At 37.0% G+C, this 24,443-nt stretch overlaps 2 protein-coding genes across 2 annotated transcripts in view; both read right to left on the bottom strand.

Moving 5' to 3' along the window:
- Positions 1-8,702, bottom strand: part of LOC121313913 — a 40,954-nt gene extending 32,252 nt beyond the window's left edge. Inside the window, exon 1 of the mRNA XM_041246694.1 lies at positions 8,447-8,702. Coding sequence (XP_041102628.1) covers positions 8,447-8,702 — 256 coding nt within the window. The remainder of the gene's footprint in view (positions 1-8,446) is intronic.
- Positions 8,703-13,566: 4,864 nt separating this feature from the next.
- Positions 13,567-24,443, bottom strand: part of LOC121314371 (peroxidasin homolog) — an 89,056-nt gene continuing 78,179 nt past the window's right edge. The window contains exons 19-23 of the mRNA XM_041247552.1: positions 23,208-23,416; positions 18,441-18,564; positions 17,217-17,346; positions 13,993-14,106; positions 13,567-13,895 (exon numbers count right to left, since the gene is read on the bottom strand). Coding sequence (XP_041103486.1) covers positions 13,761-13,895; positions 13,993-14,106; positions 17,217-17,346; positions 18,441-18,564; positions 23,208-23,416 — 712 coding nt within the window. The 3' untranslated portion in view covers positions 13,567-13,760. The remainder of the gene's footprint in view (positions 13,896-13,992; positions 14,107-17,216; positions 17,347-18,440; positions 18,565-23,207; positions 23,417-24,443) is intronic.

Consider the following 24,443-nt stretch of genomic DNA (forward strand, 5'->3'; position numbering starts at 1 on the left):
GAAAATCAAGGCAGTGTTGTACGTAGTGAGACGTCGTCTTCCATAAATTAATTACAACATTTTAATGATATCGACTGCAACTGCTACCTTGCCTCCTTACTATCTTATTATTCCAGAGAGCTCAGTAGGCCGTCTTTTAGGAGTACACTGGATTTGGATTTAAAAGATAGATAAGATATCCATTAAAAAACAAAAACATATATATATATATATATATATATATATATATATATATATATATATATATATATATATATATATATATATATATATATATATATATAGTAAATATAGACTGGAGAGGACAGCTATAGTGGAAAATGATTGACCCGAGGGGACACTATTGTTATGGACAGGGGGCTATAATGCCCAGAGCCTGGGGGTAACAACAGTCTTCCTGATGGGACATTTAATTTTCCAACATGGCTGAGTCTGCAGTACCTATTTAATATATGAATCAGTCAAGAAAATAACGAGGCAAGGTTGGACTGTAAATATGACTATGTTGTTTAAATATAGCTGATTCAGCATACATAAATAAATGTTGACATATACTTTATTTAAATATAGATGATACAGCATAAGTAAATACTTAAATAACATAAATAAATTGTAGCACGTTTTTGACATTCATACTGCATACGGCCGTAATATTTGTTTACATCTTCCAAACAGAAAACATTGCCAGTAACGTTTTAATCACTATTTTAGTGTTTGAAGTATCTTTCTTGTAATTCTTTGTAATACCTTTTCTGTTAAATCACAGAATCAGTATTCAGCCATTTTCTCTTATTGTGAGGGCAGCGGAGAAGGCGTTCCTTTGAACCAATCACATGACAGACAGAGCCCGGCGGTGTAAGGGCAAGAGGGCAATAATTCAAATATTTTTGGCTCAGATGATGAGGTTTTAACCAATCACAGGCCAGGATTTCCAAACACTGATTAATTTTATATATATAATCATTGCATAAATAACTTAATTGCATAGCATGCAGCTGGTCCTGTTTTTTGGTGCATCATTTTCTATGATTGTATGATACGGTTAAAAGCATCAGCTAAATGCAAAATTCACTTCATTAAATTAAACTGGGTGGTCCCAAAGTCCATTGTATTTTAATTTGAATAATTGCATAATGCAAATAATGTTAGAGTGTTTAAAAAAAAAAAAGAATGCTGAGTGTTTTAGCAATAGCAGGGATGTAGAGTGCATAGCAATGGCATGACAGCAGGAAAAGCAGACAAGAAAGACACAGAAAATGCCAAAGCTGATCTGTAAAGCTCGAGCCTCAGCACACTACGAGTCTTCATGGAGACAAATGGTTGTCAGTTTTATGACAGTTGTTTATCAGCAATCAGCCGAATACTGTGCAGACTTCCATCAAATATTGTTTTGCTACGTTGTAGTCACAAGATCTATAGTAACATGCTGTAAACACCTGGGACAGTGCAGAAATTAACCCTTAGTGGTCCATTTATTCAATGCTTGTCAGGTGCGTCAGGTCCAATTTATTTTTACACTCGCTGTTTTAATTTTTTCTATATCTTCAACCAAGCCCCACTGCTTGTTTGCTGTATTTATCACACACCTCTTTATAGACGTGCATACTGATAAATCCTCTCACTCGTTTTATCACTAAACTCCTCAATAATGTGATCCAAGTCATTATTTTATTACTATAACATCTCAAAAAGCGCTGCAAATGTTTGTGATATTCTTTGAGAGCTGGATGCAGAAGCAGCTATCTCCTTTATGTCCGTGTTATCTCTGTGGTGCAAGGGGGTATCAGATACACCCTTTTGAATGGAGTTCAGAGAAAAACCTGCAAGTTTTTCAGAGAACTCCTGGATATACTGAGCAGCAGGCTATAGATAAAACCACCACGGATCTTGGCTTCCATGAGATCTACAGCGATCTCCAGCCCAGAAAATAACAACGGGGAATGCATTGAATACACCAACACTTTTGACGATGATGATGGGTAAGTCATGAATGGTAAGTATTTCTTCATTGTACAGCTTTCATTAAAACAATAACACTTACTATATATATATATATATATATATATATATATATATATATATATATATATATATACACACCACACACACACACACAGTTCAGATTGTAGCTAAGATTGTAAATCTCAATATTGATAAATAATGCATACAACGTTACATATTGAGTCACCATTAATATAATAATCTGTATTGTGATTAATGTAATGTACATGTCCTTCTTTGCTGCATTTATACACGATCCAACACGATCGCTTCTTCCACAGTAACCGACTGCACTGTCAACACACGCCTTTATCGTATCTTATGCAGTACAGTACCAGCAGTGTTGCAAAAAATAAGATGGCCATATTTATGTTTGCAAATTTCCCAGCTCAATCTCTTATGTTGACTTCCGGGAATGCAGTGTTTACGTCACTGTTTACATTACCAACAAGCATTTCACCTCAATTTAGGTTTCCTTTTCAGCCACATATGTGAACGCACTTAGGCCCCCTAAAACCCCAACTGTGAACTGAAATTTGAGGCGGCCCAGATGATGGCCCATGGCTGGCTCAGTAAGGGTGAACGGGATCTGAGACTCGGAGAAAGTAAAACTGCAGTTTAAGTGCTGCTGCACAGGTTTACTAAACAAAAATAAGAAAACACAACACAGCTCACAGAGCAAAATAAAGGCTGTAACAATGGAATCACGTACCACAAAAATGAGCAAACAAAAGAACTGTCACCCAAGCAGTGCTATCACAGTGAGGTTTTCAAACAAACATTTCAAGAGCATGTGTCTCTGTCCCAGGCTCTCTCTCCAAATGGAGTTCTTTAGCTCCCTTAAATACTACGTGGTCAGGGTTGATTGAGAACTAATAATTCAATCAACACCTGGCTACATTCTGCACATCTTTTGCTGGGATAGGAATTAACCCTATTCCTGCCAACCCCCACCACATACACACCCATGATGCTGGAATATTAATTTCCAGCTCTGCCATATCTAACACACACTTTCATATTTACACATTATTTACACATGTAGGACTTCTGCCCTGCCACAGGGCTGCTCCAATTAATAGATTAAATCAGACCAATTAATCAACTAAAGAGTTGATTGCAGATTATTATTTTTTAAGTGTAATCGTACAGTTCTAGTTTGGTATTTAAAATAAAATCAACCAATAGAAGATCTGCATGTTCTCTGTGGCAGTTGAAGTTGAAGGTCTTTAATAGGTTTAACCAATGGGAGAGCCAAAGATCTGCCCCTTGTTATCCAGGTGTGTCCAATCATGAGTGAGCAGAGGCGGGATATAATTGGGAGTTTAACCAATGGGAAAGTAAAAAATCTGCCCTGGTTTTACAGTTGTCCAATCATGAGAGAGCAGAGGCAGGACATAATATGGAGTTTACCCAATGGGAAAGTCAAAGACCTGCTCTGGTTTTACAGCTGTTCAATCATTGGTGAGCAGAGGCAGGACATAAATATGTTATGGTAGGGTGTACACAGCTAAATTCTGCACACTATTGCTTATAATAGAGACAGTTATTGTTAATTATATTAAGAACGTCAAAGTAATATTTCATATTTCTTTTTACAAATTAAAAAAAAAATGTCAGAAGACAACAGAGACATTGTAGTCGATTTGGTTACGAATTAATTTTCAACTTTCTCAGAAAAAAATGAGTTACAGTATACACCAGAAATACTGAACTGATTAAACGAAAATTGCGGTATATTTGCACTGCGACTGGGCCATCTTAGTACACCTTTCCCTTTATACCTTGAAAAGTCAGGTACCGGTAACCAAAATTTCATCATGATATTTTGTGTGTAGCAGCATTTAAGCCCTGTGTGTTTCCTAAACATGTTTTTTTTCTGCAGTAGTTTGCAAGCATGGCAAATAATGATAAAAGCAGAACACAAAGAATCACAAATATAAAAGGATAACAAACATCTGAAGAAGTGATGGACTGACATGGACTGGCCAGATGAATAAAAATGGCGAGGTGTTTGCAGACCAATGTGCCTCAAACAGACTGGTCATTGGATCCAGTGGGTACCCACACAAAAGAGTCCACAAGGTCACATGGATATCACCAGACCACATCACAGAGAACCAGATCTGGAGTAGATGACCAACTGAAAAGATGGGCAGAGTATTTCAAAGAGTTACTGACCAGACCAGCACCATTGAACCCACCAGATATCCAACCCGCAGAGGCAATTCTCCAGGTTGAATGCGGTAGACCAAATAAGAGAGAGATTAAGAAAGTCACTTCTCTTTTGAAAAACATGAAAACTGTGGGCCCTGATGGAATCCCTGCAGAGGCAATTAAGGCAGATACAGATACCTCCACAGAGGTACTGTACTCTCTGTCTGGGAAGATCTGGGACGAAGAAGAAATACCAGCAGAATGGAAAGGTCATCTTATAAAGCTCCCCAAGAAAGGAGACCGTCAGAACTACAGAGGAATTATGCTTCTATCGGTGCCAGGAAAGGTGCAAAACAGTCATCTTGGAGAGACTGAAAAAAGCAGTTGACGCAAAGCTCAGAGATCAACAAGCAGGTATTAGCCAAAATAGACCCTGCACAGACCACATCGCTACTCTGCGTATCATAGAGGAACAGTCCATTGAGTAGAACTCATCCCTTTAATAGTCAACTTTGACTATTAAAACACTATGGCGTACCAGAGAAGTTTATCACCCTAATCCGGAATTCATATGATGGATTGTCCTGCAGAGTGGTGCATGGGAGACAACTCATCAATAACTTTGAGGTGAGGACAGGAGTTAGGCAAGGTTGCCTACTATTGCCCTTCCTCTTCCTGTTAGTGATCAATTGGATCATCGAGAGAACCACTGAAGGCACTGTGGACACAGCTAGAAGATGTGGATTTTTCCAACGACCTAGCATATCACACAGCCACAACCAGATGCAGGAGAAAATAACATGTCTGGAAAATGCATCACCCAAATTGGACTCATCATTCACAAGGGCAAAACAAAGGTCCTTAAAAATAACACCAGTAGTAACAATTCAATAACACTTGGAGATGAACCTCTTGAAGAAATAGACTCATTCACCTACTTGGGCAGTGTGATCAGCAAAGAGGGGGGCACTGGCAAAGATGTGACAGCAAGAATCAGTAAAGCAAGGACAGCTTTCATCATATTGAAGAACATCTGGAACTCAAGAGAAATAACAACATACACCAAGATCCGTATATTCAATTCAAATGTCAAATCAGTACTCCTGTATAGCTCAGAAATGTGGAGAACGACAAGGATAATAATGAAAACCCAAACCATCATCACAGATGTTTGCGAGGAAAGAAATCCTGAGGAGAAAGCGGGGCTGGATTGGTCACGCCCTACAGAAGCCCACCTCCAACATCACCAGAAAATCCCTGACATGGAACCCACAGGGGAAGAGAAAGAGAGAGAGCGAAGAACTCCTGGAGGCATGACCTTGAGGCAGACATAAAGGAATGGTGACTACAGGTGATCCTTTTTTTACAATATACTCTGTTATTATTATTGGAATTATAACCCTAGCAACCTCAAATGTATTATAAAGCAGGCTTTTCGTTGGTGCACTATTCAATAAAGAACTGCGTCTTTGTACTTTTGAACTGCCCCATGTTAAAACTTAAATCAGCTAAAAACCCACTTGTAATGTACAACAATTTGTTTGGACAAAATAAAATGTTAAATGGAGTTTTAACATGTATTGCTCTGGAGCACTAGCTTCAGTTGCACACTTTGGAACAGACAGCCTGAGGCCCCTCACTATCTTTGCCCGCACAGGGTGATGTTGTGTCTCAGTCTTCAGCGCCTGCAAAGCAATTTCACTGCTCCCTACTTCTTGTCTGCTTCTATCTACAGAAGCCTAACTGATAATGAAAACAGCCTAAATAACACTAGTAACAAGCTAGTTAGCTCTCTTCCTGACTGACCGTATTTGTACACCCAGGTGCAACAACTATCATTCTAAACAGGCTTGAACTTTATCTGTAAGTTGGCATATAATTAAACCTACTTCAAAATGTAGTTTCCTCGGAAATAAGAAACTACTGTTGCTGTTGCCATAGGGGTCTGTCTGTACAATTTATTTTTCAGTGCAACAAGCATGTTCAATTAAATTTCCTTTTTGAATATTTGTCTTAGTTAATCAAGTCTGTTAAATTGCTGATATAGAAGTACAACTAGTTTTCAGCGTGTTTTATTTGTATTTTTATTTTTACACAATAGCACCCTCTGGCGGTTTAAAATTCAAGTTGTAAATTTAATGCTGCTGCTGAGATTTTGGATGTCCCTGCCTTTAGGCTTCACCAGACAGTGTCCCATGCAAGCATTTAACATACACATTTCTTCACTACTTCCATAAAACTGTTCAGTCAGCCCCTTAACAGAATTTAAAACTGCAAAAAAAAAAAAAAAAGAACAATTTAATGACACTGATCTATTCAACCTAAGTAGATAATCGTAAGTTTTTTTGTTTTAAATATTGGTAGAATTGTTAATGCCAGTATAAAAAATGGTTTTCAATAAGCTTTAACAGCTATTTAAATTGTATTCAAGAATATGTTTTTAACTGCTTAGTCATTTTTTTATAAGGCTACAAACTAATTTATTTACTTGAGATTTTTCTATTAACATGAAAGTTCGCTATACTCAGTACTTATATATATATAGTCTATATATATATATGATATAATAGATAAATATACTATATCTATATATATAGTATATATATAGATATATATCTATATATATCTATATCTATATGATATATAGATATATATTGTACCAGTATTAGCAACTGGGTGAATGCTGCTGTCTTATTCATTTTTTTTCCATATCACATTCTTTATATAGCAACAGTGATATGCAGCAACAATGATAATGGTGGATAATGGTGGATAATGGTGGATGCAGAATAAACTAATATAAACAAAGGTTAAGCAATAGAAGATTTTAAAATACAGGCCACAGCGAATTGTAGCTGTTACTGTCAGAGAGAAGGTTGAGGTTCAGCTCAATGGAAAACAAGATAAAACCCTTAATAAACATTTAAGACCTGTGTGAAGTATTTACTCTCAAGCTTTATCGGCATGGTTGAAATGTAACTTACAACTTTGCAGCATTGTGTCTCTGTACCACTGCCCTGGTTTACATAACATAGTATTTCATACCAATAGAATAATGTGAGAGCTAATTATATTACCAGTGATTTTAAAGTGTAACCAAATTATTACCATCGTTAAGGTCATATCCATCTTGTTTCTATTACCAATTTATAGCTTAGCAGACCTTTAAAACTGCTATCTTAAAACACAGATCAATGCCCATTCTTGCATTTATTTGCAAGTCATAAACCTCTACCTACATATATTGAAGTGTACTTAATAAAAATAGTGTTCTGCAGCATCAGTCACAGGCACCCACCTACAGTCAATATTATATCATGTCACTTTTGAAACAACACATAAGATAGCTAACTATTTTAAAATAATAATTAAAAAAAACTCCAAAAATGTCAGCTTGAAGCTTTTGAAAGATTAACAGAGTGACAAGACATTGTGACATTGCTGCCAACAGGTGCACCCCCGCTGCTTGCACTGAGCATTCCTGTTGAATAAAGTGTAGCAGGGCTTTTAGTCTTGACTCAGTAGATCATGTGTAGGAGGCTACTGTCAGTCATGCTAGACAAGATCATTCTAATGTGATATACAATCAATTCAAAAATCATTTTAACTGCTCTATATGATACAGGACCCCATTTTGAAGCAAATGGAAAGGCATTTTCACAGTTGAATAAAATAATTTAACTGGCACATGGTGCAATATTAACAACTTAGTTGCAGGAAGGAACGTTTCAATAGTTACTCGTAGTTTCTTGCTGGTTTTATAAGGTTACAATTATTGTATTCCTCTCTGAAAACGGGTCTTTCCACTTGCTTAAAATGGTGCCCATGGTCTCTTATTCTTGAGTTCCTTCCTTGAATACAAATTCACCGCCACAGACTATCATGCTGCTGCCATATTTATCACTGTGTAAGGTCTGCTGCTGTACATACTTTAGGGTTACCTTCCATATCCATTTATGTTCCTTTATATTGTATACTTAAGTGCCTTTTTTTTACTGTTTTATGTTAAAATTGTAAACAGATTAGTACAGAAACAGATCCCCCAGAATCCTTGAAAACTGTACGATTCATACAGTTTAAAACAAAAAGGAAAAATATATGTTAACCTTTTATTCCCCCAAGAGTTAGATGGTCTTTATAGAAGTATGATTTAATATACTGTATAGAGGACTGTTCACTACACACAGGTGTTTTAAAGACTAATCAATGAATGATCAATGGATTTAGCTAGCAAAGCATCAGATGTTTACGTTATTAAAGTATAAAAAATAAAGAGAAAAAAAGATACCTAAGAACTGAGACAGATCTTTATCTGTCAGGGATGACATCAGAAATCCATCCATCATAAGTTCTGCAAAAGACTGTCTGTAAAACTCTTTGACTCCAGTGTGAAGAAGCCATTCCTGTGTGTCCTCTACTGACCATGTGGCAAGCCTTTTATCTTTGAACTTTCCAAGCCTCTCAGACAGTTGGTTTGTAACCAGAGAAACTGGAGCTTTAATGACACATCTATCAATCTTTTCACTAAGGCTTCCTATTACCATGGAGCTTTTCTCGGACACGCTTGTTTTGGCCACCTGAGCTCCTGAAAGGTCTAATGCTCCATCCAACAACTGTGAGTATGATTTGGGTATCTCCACCCTATTGTAAAGAATGGGAAATACATGAACTCTTCTCTCAGTTGATTGCAACCTTTTCAATAGTATTTTGCTCTCTAGGAGAGACGCTTTATCTTGGAAATAATTTTGAGAAAGGAATAGTATCACAGCCTTGCACTTCTCTAAGGCTTCAGTCCTCTGTGGATACCACATACAAGAAGAAATATCTACTTCGTCTTTGTCAAACCAGATGTCTTCAGATAAGTTAATTTCCTTAAGCTGCCTGACTGTCTCACAAACAAATTGTCTCTCGAGAAACCCGGCATTGCTTCCATAGGAAATAAAAATTCCTTTGGTAGCTCTCTTCTTTATTTGGCTGAATGGTGGAGCATTTGAATCATTGGAAGAATTAGTGCATGTCTTCACCTCTGTGTTCCTCTCAAGTTCATTTCCATTCTCTGCTGCATTTTCATTCAAATCCATTTCATTTCTCTCCACTGGAACTTCTGTTATTGCTCCCTATGATTTGTTCTTCTGTTCTGCCGTATTTCGTACTTGTAGTGAAGAATATTGTTAACGATTCTCTTCTGCACCCTCAGAATTGCTCATCTTCTGTATTTAACAACAAAAAAGACAACAAGAAGCTGAGCACACAATCCTCTGTATTTCTTTCAACAAAAATGGAATTGAGGTTTACATAATTTCAACAAAACACCTTTAAAACTCAGTATTAGCTACCTGAGAAAAGTAAAAAGAAAAAAAAAAAAAAAAAACAAGCTAACTAATCAATAAACTGCTGTCCCTACCCAGAGTTCATTTCAGGTATGTTCTTAAATCATTCTGTTTAACATTCATGTGGTGCCGAGATGTAATTTAACTTAACTGTGACTTTTTTTTTTAGTAGTATTGGAAGTGCCTCGCTCTTGGCACAATCTAAACATATCGTTGCCCAGTAACTACAGCTTGCAGGTTAAATAAAGGCACGCAATGTTCACTTTGAAGGTCTAACTTCAAAGCAGACAAACCTGTTCTGAGTTGTTAAATGCATAGGTTAGGAAAGTATAACACAAACAAACAATACATGCTTTAAAAACAGTAACCAAAGAAACCTCACTGTTGATCTAAACGGTGCATAATCAGCATCTCATTATTCTGACCCTGAAGCAATATACTATGGCATTCCCAAAAATGCCCCAACACTGGTTATAATGAGTGATGGTTGAATTTAACAATTTGTTATTGTGGCTTAATCTGAATAAGCATTTTTGGATAATGTTTTGTGAAAAGCAACAAACAAGTATGACCTTGTGACAGGGCAGCATTACTGGCAAGGCTGTTTTTACCAGGAAGGGAGACTCAGAGACAAGAAAGCTGCTGTGAAGTGTTTTCGGGCATGTTTATTTACAAGTACAAACACTAAAGAAAGGAACAAGGGCCAGAACAAAATAAACACAGCAACACAACTCTATCACCAACATTAATTCCAACATGAACACCCGTGACGCTGCAGTCACACCCCGAAAGGGAGGGGTACCATGCTTGAACTGCAGTGAGTAGTCTGTCTGAATGGTAGTAAGCACCCAGATGTCTGTGGTGCACAGACGCCAATACTCCAAATGGCTCCCTGAGAAGGAGCATTGGGCCTGCCCCTTCTCAGAGCCGCTGCTCACCTTTTGGCTTAGCCTGAGGCTTTTGTCTCTGCACCAGGTGGCGGAACTTATCATAGCCTCCGCGGCAACTAGCCGTTGGCCTCTTCTGAATACCACCTTTGGCAGCAGGGGCAGCCGGCTGTGCCAGTTCTTGAGTCTGCTGGCACAGGGATAAAACCCAGGCATTATGCAATTAGCAAGCAATATACAGTAAGAATGTACAGTTGCTACCTCAGCTGCTAAAGACAGCAACAGGACTGTCAACAAGGCCTTCTTGGTACCAGACAGGGGATGTAAATACAGGTCCAAATTGGGACAGTACAGGGTTGGTGCATTGACCGGGATGCGGTACGGGTTGGTACGGTACAGTACTGAATCGTAACAGTATGAGTCGTTTCGGTGCTTGTAGCACCAACGGATCCAGACGGTATGGTTTGGTTTGGTGCCTGTAGCACCAAGTTGGTAGTGGGTCGGTAGGGTACAGTACGGAACCGGGCCGCTTCAATAGAAGTACTGGTGTGGTAACTTTGGTCCTGGTTCGCTACAGTAAAGTAACGGGTTAGGAATGGAACGGAGCGCGTCGATGACCTACAGGTCTACTCGATTTGTGTTACCACAGGAAGCAGTTTACAGGGATGCGCACCTGTTTATAAAAGCTCTGGCAAAACCACACAGTCTGTATGAATACAAGACTGAGGGACACCTGCTTGTTAGAGCCCTAAGCAGTCACCAAAACGGCAACGAGATACTGTGGGAGAGACTGCAAGCTGTCTCAGCCTAAGCACGTATCTCGGTCAACACAGAGCTGCTGAGCCCAACAGCTGTGTCCGTGTTCCTGTGAAAAAAGACAGAAAATCAAACGAAAAAAAAATTTTCTCACAGAAAACAGTAATACAACAATTACAGTTCAGAAAATAATATTGTTTACAAAAACGAAACTCTAATTTTACCTTCAGCCGGAGATAAGCAACATGAGCCGCCGACTTTATGCTGGGAGCAAGGACACTGCGGGACGTAACAAACAGGCTGTGTGCATAAATGACATTCAATTAGTAAACTAATACAACGTCAATAATTATTGCATTAATGAGTGTAATACACAAATAGCAAGTAATAAATGCAGATAAAAGCAACAAGTTCTCATCTATCTATGGCTCTCCCGTCAGGTTTAGTCCTCAAAGGAAAAATGATGCTGTGATCCATGCATGCAGTCCTTAAATGCCCTTGTGGATGGGCATGACTGCATCAAAGGCACTGTGTGCACCTTTGATATATCTATTCAGGTTCGGGGTCTTTAGGAGGTAAACACCAATAAGGTAATCATTACATTTTGTACTTGAAAGGGAATCACGTACAGTATATCTCGGGGGAAATTAACTTTTTCCGTGGTGAATATAATCATACAAGAGACTTCTTTTATTGGAAAAAATAATTCTCTTCATGAAACAGATGCATATTTCAAATTTGAAAATAAAACTTTATTGTCACAATATATACAATAGGATAAATGTTTATGCACAAAGCGCTATTACAGTACCATTTAAAGTTGAAAATCAAATAGTTTTTCACTGCACATTATGCTTACAGTGGTACAGTCCATTTTGTTTAATGGTTTTTGCTGAACATAGTTGTGTCAATATACTTATACAGGATGATAATACAAAAATGCTGCTTTGTCATACAAAAAATTACAATATATTGATATGCCACATAATCTGCCCTGTATCCTGTAAAATACAAAATATGTTATTTTATTAAATAACCTAGCACTTTTTTTGTGGGAAAATACTGTAAGCCATTTTAAAAATTAACTGCAATCTGTTAAACAAAATACAATTCTGGCCCTTTTCAAATGCACTGCTTACATTTCAACTATAGTGTTATGTATGAAACTTGTGTCATATAGTTGTAAAATAACTGTTTGAAAACTAATCTTTACACATATTTGCATGTTACAGTATTTGCGTATAATCAGTTATAAAAAATAAAAAAAACATCATTTATTTTTCTTGAGGCATAACACTTAGCACCATTTTTTGTCGAACATTCCTGGTTTTGTGTTGTTACGAGGTACAGTTATTTCACAAGCAATATCAGGAAGACTGTCAGTGTTTTTATATGAATTTAGACAGTTCCAGGAAGAACTGCCATTGAAATGTCTACTTTAGTTGAGTAAGCAGTTTTGCAATTTCCTTGTACTCATATTCACATATCATTTAAAATGCAAAGCATATTACATTTTATGAATGATAACATATATTTAAAGAATCAGTGTGCAACCTTTTTTTTTTTTTTTTTTTTGGTATCAAATGTCACATTATCTCATTAATATGTTCTCATTATCAGGGAATGTTGTTTCAAATTCTGATGACAAATTCACCCTGTGGCGCACTTTAATAAAACTGACCTGTGAGTTTTGAACCCATTTATCATACACAGAATGGTTTTAAATGTGACTTTCAGCTATGTTACTATTATATGCAAATTACAATAAATACATTTTCGTTGTATAAACCAAGAGCCTTGAGGGTGGGAATGTCTGTTCCAAAGCAAGCAGTACTTTGTACTACTCTGTGCTCTGCTCTATTCTGTGAAAATATTCTAGATTAACTGCAACCCGATTCTGTTATGTTTGACATTTCGACAAACAAAATCGTGTATTCTGCAAATTGGGTGTTGAATCGTCTTCTGTATAGTGTAGCAATGTCTATGTTTCCATTAATGCTTATCTTTCTTTGAAATTAAAGGTCCCCTTTTACAGAATACTAAAGGAAAGAGGTACTTTAAAATATTCTCCTCATAGGAGGTGCTTGGTTCACCAGCTACTGTAACACTGTAGTGTAGTTAACTACTGTCTTGTAGTCAGTGAACAATACTTAGTTAATATCATTTTAAAGGCTATCTTCCTAACCTCAACTTTTTTGTCAGAAAAAAAAAATTGCTAATCCTGTGTGTGGTGCATCCTGCAATAACAAAAACTAATGCTACTAATAATAATACTCTTAAAATTGTAATAAATGTGAAAAAAAAAAAAAAAAAAAAAAAAAAAAAAAAAATCTTGACAGTTTAATTATAATCCTCAATTTAAAAAAAAAAAATAAATAAAAAAATGCAACCACATAATGCTAACTCAGGAGTAACTGCAGTTTGCAGCTAAAATCTTTTTTTTTTTTTTTGGCAATGGCAGAAAATGTCTTAATAGTGAAAGGAAGAATTAATAAATCCTCCCTGCTTTTCACGTGTATAGTTCTGATGGCTTAGTGCATACAGTAAACAGTAACAGTAACTGCTTGACAGGTTCTTGTGAACATCAGTAGACAATGCAAGTTGATGATCAGTCATCTGCATCCTGTCTTTACAAGTTTCCAACTGAAGATCCAGTTCCCTTTTCTTGCACTGAACAAACAGGGCAACATCTGTCTTTCACTTTGAAGGGCTTCCAACACTCTGCTGGAGGACAGGTTTCTACAAAACAAGTAATCTGTCCATTCTAAAAAAAATAAAAAAAACATGGTGACATTAATATATGTCAGCTACGCTGGAGGAGAATGGCAATGCTTATTAAAAAAGGACACATCTTTGCCTACCTCACAGTGACAGCTGGTGCATGCTTCTTTTGCCCATTGTTCACCTTCTTTTCTGTGGATTCCATTTCCATCCATGCACACATCCTTTCTCAGCCGAGTCTCCAGCTTGTTTATCTGTTCAGAAGGTTAAGTAATATTCAAGTTACTAAGTCATATATTGTAAACAGGACTAGGGTTGGACAAAAAATGAAAACTCCTACAATCATGCACGTCTACCTAAAGGAATGATAAATTGATTATGCAAGTACTATTCCTGATTTCCTTTTGCTTTCTAGTTTTATTTTATTATTTACATGGGCAGTTCTTAAAAATGGTTGGATCATAGGCTCTCAGGGTTTTTCACACTTTTCTTACGCAAAAAACCCTTCACAAAAAATGGGAAAAGGGAATTGGAATCCCAGGTACAACGAGACTCGTTTATTTGTTATGTTTGTCCTCATTACTTTCTATTGTTGTTCTCCTTACTGTACCATCATTACAAGTTTGATAGAATTGTGTTTTCAAACAATTTCTTCAGTTGTAAATATAATTTATGCCTACTGTGATTTACTGTAAAATACATGTTTAGAGAACAGATGTCTTCTCTGTTCTCAATATAGAAGACTGGCTCCATGTTTGTGTTTCTATGGACATTCTGAGGTTTTGTAATGCTCTATATGCAGCCACAACATTGAACATGCCCAATAGACCAGTGTTGCAAAGTCTTGTGGTTAGCAAATTATCTGCAGCCATTTAAAGGTCCCACTTGTGCCCTTAAAACGGCGACTCTGCTGGCAAACACATCAGAAATGTGCTGTCTCCACAATGTGATATTAGAGGTTGGACCTACTCAAAATGTAGAATTTGCTGCTCTCTGGAGTAACTAAACTGAATATGCATACTCTTCTTGTTCGTATTATAATTATTGCTGAGTAACCAGCAACAATCAATATGTATAATGTTACCATTTATATGGCCTGGATATTAATCAATCTATTTATTATGCTTGGCTAATTTCATTCTATCACACTTTGAATGATTTATGCCTGAATGGTATTTCCGTAGATATAATTGCAATACGTGAAAACCCCAGTGTTATAGTTCGTTAATAAAAACAAAAGATAAAGGGTGCAAAATAAAACACATTTTAAACACATTTGCAAGGTGTTGTGAGTTAAAAAAATAAAAATAAGATGATGCAAGAAGAAAGTTCATTCTTTAGGGACAAATAGAAGATCTAACTAATCTCCTGGGGTCCATTTGTAAGAATGCCCTTGTGTCTACACCATTTATTTTGTTCCTGCAATCAATTTCAATAGGAAACATTTCCTCAGGCTAGTTATTTTTAATCAGTACAGTCAAGGGTGTTATTTGTAATCACTGGCTTTTTTTAAATTCAGCTTTGTACTATATACATGCTGGTACTTTTTTTTTTTTTTTCAATTTTGATATCCTCCTCTTTTTTTTGCAGTTACATGTATTTTTGTTTTGTTGTTTCATTTCCCTGTTAATCTCCTCCAGCTCAGATTTCCCCACTTGCTTCGAGGTTTCTTTTTAAATTTCTGCTCTATTACTTTAGTGGCCAGAAGCTGTTTTACACTGTTGTATTCTGGCTTTCACTGAAAACTATCTATCTACCTGCAAGCCTCTGCAGGAGGCTGACCATGAATCCCTGATTGGCTGAGGAGCGGGTCCTGAGTAACGGGATGCGCCAGGCTGAGGGTCTGCAGGGCCACAACCCCGCTCAGTTTCATCGCTAGCTCCAACATTTGCACCTGCTGCTGAAGCATCAGGGCTAGAAATTGAACCCTTGAGCTGTTGGTCATGCCACGAAGTGGGGCATCTTTCCCGGGACTGCCCCACCATGGATTGCGATTTCACCTTCACCTAGTTGGTTCAGTCTGCCCAATGAGCGCAACCACCCCAGGTTTTGTACTTCCTGTGACCGTGGAAGGCACACATCCATACCTATCCTATGGCACGGGTGAGTATTATAATTGGAGACTGTACAGCCAAGGTACGAGTAGGATTATGCCCTTGCTTGTTGTACCCTGTTGCGGGACTGGGAGCAGTTTAGAGTACTGTTAGTGCCTGCCCCAGCCCCTCCTGACCAACTGGAAATATTTTCCCCTTCCACGACCCGGCATGGTTTTGTTATAAATTTAAACCCATTAAGGCCGCTAAGAATGAGGGTTGACAGTGGAGGCAGTCCTGCAACTGGGGGCAGTTGGTGAGGGTTCTGGGGCGGAAGCAGATGAGCCCGCAGCGATAGCTGGTTTGACTGAGTCTGCTCGGGACTCGAGCGACCCCAAGTTTGAAGCCATGGGGCCAATTTTGTAACTCAAAATCAAAGCGAGGCTTGTGGCGCGGTTCTACTGGCCAGGGGTAGGTGATGGGGTGCAGCTCTTTTGCGTGCAGTGCCCCAGTTGCCAACTGACCAGTCCCAGACAAATCAAGTAAGGAAAATACCCTAATACTGCAAACCGAGTTGCAGTGTGTGAAATTGGCACTTGTCCGTGCCATTGAGAAGAGTTAATTTAGGGGAATCAAGAGCGATCCCCATACAGTAAAGTGAGGGGTGGGTAGCTTGTGTACTTCGACAGCAGGCCCCTGTGTTGGCCAACTTTTATTTTATAACTTTGTTTTGAAAAGTGTTTTTGTTTTTGCAATTTTGTATTGCCGTTTTTACAAACTCCTTGTTTACACTCCTATTTGTGTATGTGCCCAGGACCTTACCATTGCTGGTACGGTCATGTGGTTTGCCCTGCTTTATTTCACTGTGCCCTAGGCACTACCCTAGGTGGTACCCTAGTGGTGGCACCATGCAATAGCACCTGCCATAATTGTATAATAATAAATCAGCATACCTGAGAAGGATTTAAAATAAATTCTTCTGTGTCCGGCTCTTCAATATAGTGAATAACCACACCTGTCACAACCACCTGTTACAGTACTTTACATCTTTGCTAGTAAATTCTGATTTAAGGTTAAGATCTGTCAGATGTTAATGGTGGTGCTAAATATTTAAACTGAAAACATTCTTAGAAAGCTGTGTAAACAGGGACATTGGAGAAAATGGGTAAATAATAATAACACATTATTATATCATGGTTAGAATAAGTGCACATTGTATGGCGCTAGCTATTTTAAGTATGTGTTGTTATAAATTGGGATAATATTGTACAGTAAGAGTGCATGCTAAATACAGTATGGTTATTCTATTTAAATTTAATTTTCAAACCTACCTGTTTTCTTAAAGAAGATATTGTCCTCTGCATTTCAGTCATAAAGCTGCTGAAATCATGAGTCAAGTCTAATTGATTTCCCTCTGAATAATCAGTGAAATTATTGATTGTTTCCCTTACTTCCTTAAATCTGAAACAAACAATTGAACAAGAACCATATTAAAGAAAATGCATGTTATTGGAAAAACAACACAACAAGAAACATTCTGTATCAAATTATCCTAATTCAACGGTATTCCCCACTTAACCACAATTAAAGTAATGTTTAAATGTTCATAAAATGCTATTTGGTAAATCCTGCCTAGATATCAATATATGCACATATAAACAGAGATCTTCAGATTATGTAAAAGTGGGATTAAAGTGCCCATTAATCTGTTCTAAAATATTCATCTATAAATCTTTATTTTATATAATACCATCACAAAGCGCTTTACAAGATACAGTAAAAAAATGCATAATACATTAAGTACTGTAAAAAAAAAATGTAAAAAGTTTGAATTAGCAAAGACACAGCAGCTAATAACAGATATCAGGCTTAAAGAGCATGGAAAGCAAAAGAGAACATGTTATGGTGTTTCTGTAGAATCAGTTAGCAGAACAAATGATCTGTTAATGTACTGTACAATTCTGGGTTACACTTTAGGGCAGGGGTGTCAAACTCCAATCCTCAAGGGCCGCAGGGTCTTTTGGTTTTCATTCCACCTTAAGCTCTCAATTAACATAACTGATCTAATTATTTGCTGAATTTGACATATTTAATATTTTACAAGGTCTTTTATAGTTGATGGTTTTAAAAATGCACTTGATTCAAGGTACACTACCTATGAAACATTTTGAGGCCTGAAGAGAAGTTTTAAATGTGTCCAGCTAATCAAATAATTAGACCAATTAAGCAATTTAGAGTGGAACGAAAGCCAGAAGACACTGCAGCCCTGCAGAACTGAGTTTGACACCCCTGCTTTAGAATAACAGCTGCCATTTCCTATGAATTCCAGTGCATTAGCTGCTATAGCTGTGGTGTTCCACTTAAATGCATTATGAATGTGTGGTCATTACTTTAAAGTGTCAAAAAGTGTTGAAATAGGGTACAGTATTTTTGTAGTGTACGGATAGGAAGCAAAAATATTTTGGCAAATTTCACACAATTCTGTGATGTTGAGGCCCCCGTCTGATTTGACTTAGAATGACTCAACATTTCCAATTTTACAATGCTGTAAATACCTTTTTTGTTTTTTATTTTCCTGGACATTTCCCTGTTGCTTCACTAGAGGATAGCTGTGGTCTGCAGAGCGTTTGCTGTGGAAGTGTTGGGACAGTGCACTGAACTGTCCCCGGGATCTACAATCTGAGAACAAAGACAAGATTCAGAAAAAAGTGGTACAAGAGCATGACAACCTAGTCAACAAGTACCTCTCCTAAACAGTGTAATTCCAATACATCTTGTTAAAAAGGTAGCAAATGATTTAATACCCATTTGCTTACCTCCAATTAGCATGACAGCAGTCTTAAAAAGCCATTTGTTATTTACAGATCTTTTTGTTTTCCAGAAGGTATTTTAGGTTTGACACTTGGGAAGTGAAATATAGATCAGTCTCACATGCTGAGTTTCCCCCTCAAGCAAAACAATCTACACCCACGCTCTATGCTTCTTGCCAACTGTCTTAGAAACATGAAAGAGACTGTATGGTATCTTCCTTGGCCCCTCAATCCCTGTATGTCAATCAAATTGAGCATGTCCGCCTGCCTCTCTGCACCAGTTGCATTAAATAGTAATGACTGGATGGCTTTATAGCTCTGAAGACTCTTTCCAATACCTTGTGCAGCTATGGCCAAAAAATTTGCGTCACCTTTTAGGATTAAGAAATAATATATGAACCTGTGTGAACATAGTTTAGATCTTTTATTTAACACCATCAAAGAAACTACAAAATGATTTCGCAAGAGTCTACTGGAAGCCATAATAGTAGTATAGTATTTCATGTTAGATTTTGAAATGTCACATTTTTTTAATTTGTAGGCTTTTTGTTAAGTAGATGGAAAACTACAAAACGGTATGTAATTCAATATGTTAATGTGACATTATTCAGCAGGTTTCATTCGGCTTTATGAAGCAGAAATGTGTTAATTCTATAAGGTGATGCAAAATTTTGGCCATAGCTGTATGCCATGTTGTGAACAGGGAAAGTGGTGGTCCAAGTCGATATTAGGTACAGATTCTCAGTGGCCAAGAAGTGTCTGTTAGCAGCCAGGAACTGTGAGAATGATCTATACAGCGGATTTCACTTACTCACTTCAGTAAACAAGATTTTTGACTGTTAATATGCTAATTGTTTGCCTATTTAAGAAGCCACAAAATACTTACCTTTCTGCAAAATTAAGTTACTTTTTTTTACAGTATGTTTTAACTATACAGCAATAATATATAGCAATGTCTATAAAAACTAGTAGATTGATACAGGGGAATAGCCTAAATTGCTTCAACCACATACACCAAAACAAGCAGATAAACATTTTGGGACCCAGCTTCATCATGTTTTAGATTGTGCTGGTATTATTATAACAATTAAGAAGGGCTGGAATTAGATGGAGTACCTCCTATTACATTGAAGAAAGTTGACTTAAGCAAACACATGAATCTGATTCAAGCTGTAACAAAGATACTTATGAAAATGTATTCATTCAAATAGAAGAAAAAAAGGACACACTAAATCAGAATAAAAGCACAGAAACGCTTAACACATACAACTCTGGACAAAAACATATTTGGTTTGTTACATTATTATAAACAGAGACTTATCTTAATATAGCCATCAACAATTCATAAACCTGCTCTTTGGGGTAAACCTTAGCAGGATTAAGATCCCCCACTGTTCAGAAAATGTAATAATTTGTAAAACACTAAACTAAAGTTGCCTCAGGTATGATAAAGCATGTGTATGTTACCTAACGTGAATAAGACTAACTGTAAACTTCAAATCACCTTCCCATCACTATTTAAACTCGCCTCGACCAAGAGGTCTTGCTACCCTCGGCATGAGGCATGAGGTATGAGGTATGAGATATGACACCAGACTGGCAAGATGAAATAGACGTTGGTGCAGCTGGTGCAGAATCAACCAGAAGCCTGAAAGTAGCAGCGACATGACAAAAGCCAAACCACTTTTACTAAAATATTTCTAAGTAATTTAAAGCCCTCTTTTTTGTATAAAATGTCTTCAAAAACCATGCCATGAAAATATCTGTCTAATGTATTTTGGTTCTGCAATGTATCAAATTCCACATACACACATGTTTCTGTTCTGCACTGCATGCTGTGATGCAGGTTTTTAAACTGCTGTGATGGCCTGGGGAAGATTGGTATGTTTCAACTGTGCTGTAACACAGATTTTCACTTTCAGCATCTTAAGGTTATTGGATTTTTTCTTATTTATATAAGTTTTTTAAATTGTTGGCATAGCTTTTATATATATATATATATATATATATATATATATATATATATATATATATATATATATATATATCGGTGAATGTAATGTACCTTATTAAAATTATCCTGCTGTTTGTTTTTAATATAATTGCAAGAAAATCTTAGATGTTGGGCAGATGCCATCTTGGTATTCAAAGCCTCTCTCATAATGAGGCAGCATTTGTATTCTGGCTAACATCGATGCACTATCCTTGTTGGGGTCAAGACTGATAACATGTGGAGGAAGTAAACAAACAAGCAAAACTGGCCTGCCATGTTCCATACTTATGCAGCACAGATAAGCACATTTGTACTACAGCACTAAGAGAGTGGTTACTTACACAATGGCCTTAATAATTAGAAGACGCCATAAGGTACAGTAAGTGAATATACTAATATAAATGCTGTAGTCAACTTTGTTGTATATCATCTTATGTTAATTTACTGGCCCTCAAATAACAATATTTAAGACACATGTGGATAAGCCACCAAATTATGTGAAAAAAAATAAATAAATAAAAAACTTGAACAAATTGGTAGGTGGTGTCACATGGTGAAAATGATAAACATATGTTTGTGTTCTGAGTAAATATAGTTCTACGAATGGTTTGTAGAGCCATATGTGGATAGTGAGATAAGGTTTAGAGAATGGCCTTTTCAAAATGTGTAATTTGCATGTTCATTTCTGCTGACATGCCCTCCTCAAAACACACGTCAGTATAATGACCAAAAAGTGCAGCCTTGGTTGATTGCATTGTGCAAAAGTTCAGGCCAGTTAATAACTGCATTTCATTGCCAAAATTAATAACTCAAGTTTTTGCTTCTCAAAAATCAATGAGGAAGGTATAATACTTTTTGACTTGCGACATAATGTGATAACCTTAAAGCAATATAACTGAAGCATCGGGCATAACAGCACAGGCATTTGTTCATTAAAAAAAAAAAAAAAGCTGCCAATTTAAGGTATTAAAACCCAGGGGCAAACATTAGTTTAATAACACATAATGAACATCAGCAGTGAAAAGAACTAAATGTTGTTGACTATAAATATAAAGTCAACCTCTGGTCAATTAACTGTGGCTGAGCTTAAAATTGACATCTCCTAATGACCGCTATTTCATTTTGATCTGTGCATACCACACATGTAAATTGTAGGAATGCAGAAAAAGTATGATTATGTCTGGCTGTAACCAACTTGCCTCAGTGCCTGCCCTGAACAGCTTTTATGTATACTCTTTGGTACTGCTGGTTGAGCACAGAGAAAGTATTAAGAAGACTAGTAATACTACTGAAAAGAGCTGAAAGGACAGCTTAGACATTAAAAATCAGACAAACAAAAGTGAAATACTTGTATAGTGAACATGGAAACAATTGAAACACGTGGAGAATCCACAGGAACCATTTAAACACAGAGCTGAAAAATAAAGAAATGAGATCAGACGTAAAAAGGAAATTAGTAACAATTAGTGAATTTGGAGCTCTTGGGTGGGTATAAATATTAAATAAACTACTATTATAAAAAGCATTAGTTATACTGTACTGGATGGTAACTCGTGTTGTCTGCATTGCGTTTTCTTGTGAAATTAAGCAAAGGTATTTTCTTTACATGACTATTCTAAGATATGTTTGCAGCATGCAATGTAAAAGGAACATTGTCACACAGATGGCTGCAGTGGGTGACGTCAGACTAGAACCAGGAACCAGAAAATAAACAACAGGGCGGTGGAGTTTTGGGGAAGCTGAGCACTTGCTTGCGTTCAGCATTTAATAGTGCACAGACAGAAAGAAAATAAAAGGTTGTAAGACAAACAAGACACAGGACATGGCACTTGTAGCGAAAACAAAAAAAAGAGAAACAAAACAGACTATACAGACAAAATACAGTATAATTTTACCTACTATTATTATTACAATTACCTCCGTCTCCAATCCCGTTCTCCACTCATCGAACACACAACCCCGAGTGAGTGAAAACATGCTGCTTTTATGCAGCTGTACCGAGACTCGATTGCTAATCAATCATTCAATTGGAGTCGCGGTACAACTGCACGTGAATTAATAAAGTGCAATTCCCCGTTCTCACATATTATTACATTTTACTTGCACGTGAAGTGCTGTGCAATCCTCGTGCCTAAATACAAATATACATTTTAAACACTCATGTTACACAGACCCATTTATATCCTGTGTACCAATGACTATACACCAACATTAACACACAACACAAAATACACACAGGGGCGGGCACTTTGCCACAAACATATATAAGGAAATCAATATACATGTTAAAGAGGAGGAATATTTAATGTGTACTGCTATTTATCAAGGTTGTATGTACATTCAAAACAGCCAACAGAAGTGACCCTTCCTTTATTTGCTTTATGTATAGCTGAGTTGTAGTGATTTCATTGTACCTTTACACAGTAAACATGGGACAACACAAGTTTAATATTGCTTCACACCACCCACGCTCCAAAAGCACTTAAAAGTTCAGTGGAATTTGTGATTCACTGACTTACCATCACAGCAATCTTGCCACATTCTCAGATCAATCCTACTGATCTCCTCACAGGACAAATATCCTTGAGGGTAATCTGCTTTTAAGAAGACATCTGGCTGGACTTGTTGGATATTATCCCCATTGTCACACAGGACACGAGCTAAGGAGGCCTGTTTAAGCTGTGTGAGCTGAGCCGGGGTAAACACTCCTGGGTTTTCATACCATAACCTAGTGAATGCAGAAGCAACAATTCCATGCATAGGGTTTAATTTTGATTGGGTAACAGCATGTCAATCAAGCGTCTATATATACAGACAGGATTTCCTTTAAATCAACATTCTTAACAAGACATTCTCTCCATTCAATTAAGACAGAGATAAACTGATCAATACTTCTTTGCATGTGAATTTGTTCCATGTCATTTTGTAGCTGCTGCTTCATATGTGTAAGTTTTTCTCTGCATCATTTTTAAAATGTTTTGGAGCAGACAACAGATGGTAGGAGTAGACTATACCAACAGTAGGTGAACAAATCATTGTCGCAAACCTGCAGTATGTCATATAGTTGCTTACGGGAGCTAACGGGAGTTTTGCTGTTGCTAGTTTACATCTGGAAACTAGTTTTCTTTGACTAGTTTGTATTTTAATATGCCAGTCAGCAGGGAAGCAAACCAACACAGGTTTACTTAACTAGAATTGAATACATATACTGCTGAACTTCCTGATCATGTGCAAACACACAGGAAGTGATGCCTTAAAAAAGTGTTCATGACTTTTAATTTTTACATTGCCATTTTTGATTGTTATCAGAGTCTAATTAATGACTTCATAGTTATACTTCATTTTCCAAAGGTTAAATTGTATATTAATACAGGCACCCATTCAATAAATAGACAATATGAAACCCCTCTTCATAAATCTTGATCCCTAGCAAAAGTTAAATAGTTTGTACTCCTTCTATAGCCTGCTGTTGGTTCTTAGAATTTGTTCAGTACGGGTAAATACTGTTAAAGTCTTTCTAGCTTAAAGAGTAATATTTAGTAAACTTGCTTGGCTGCAGCTCTATAGATGTCTGCTTTGGTGCAGATTATCATGGTTAGCCAATAATATTGCACCACATCAGAAGTTAGCTGGTCAAGCTAACAGTATTACGCCCAAAGGACTAACAATGAAAACCTTTGGATAACTTGGTGCAGGATTAATCAGCCAGAGCTTACGATGTTAAAATTAAATTATTCAAACTACTGTTTTGTTCT

This window comes from Polyodon spathula, chromosome 4 (genome assembly GCF_017654505.1).
Source record: "Polyodon spathula isolate WHYD16114869_AA chromosome 4, ASM1765450v1, whole genome shotgun sequence".
NCBI classification, from domain to species: Eukaryota; Metazoa; Chordata; class Actinopteri; order Acipenseriformes; family Polyodontidae; genus Polyodon; species Polyodon spathula.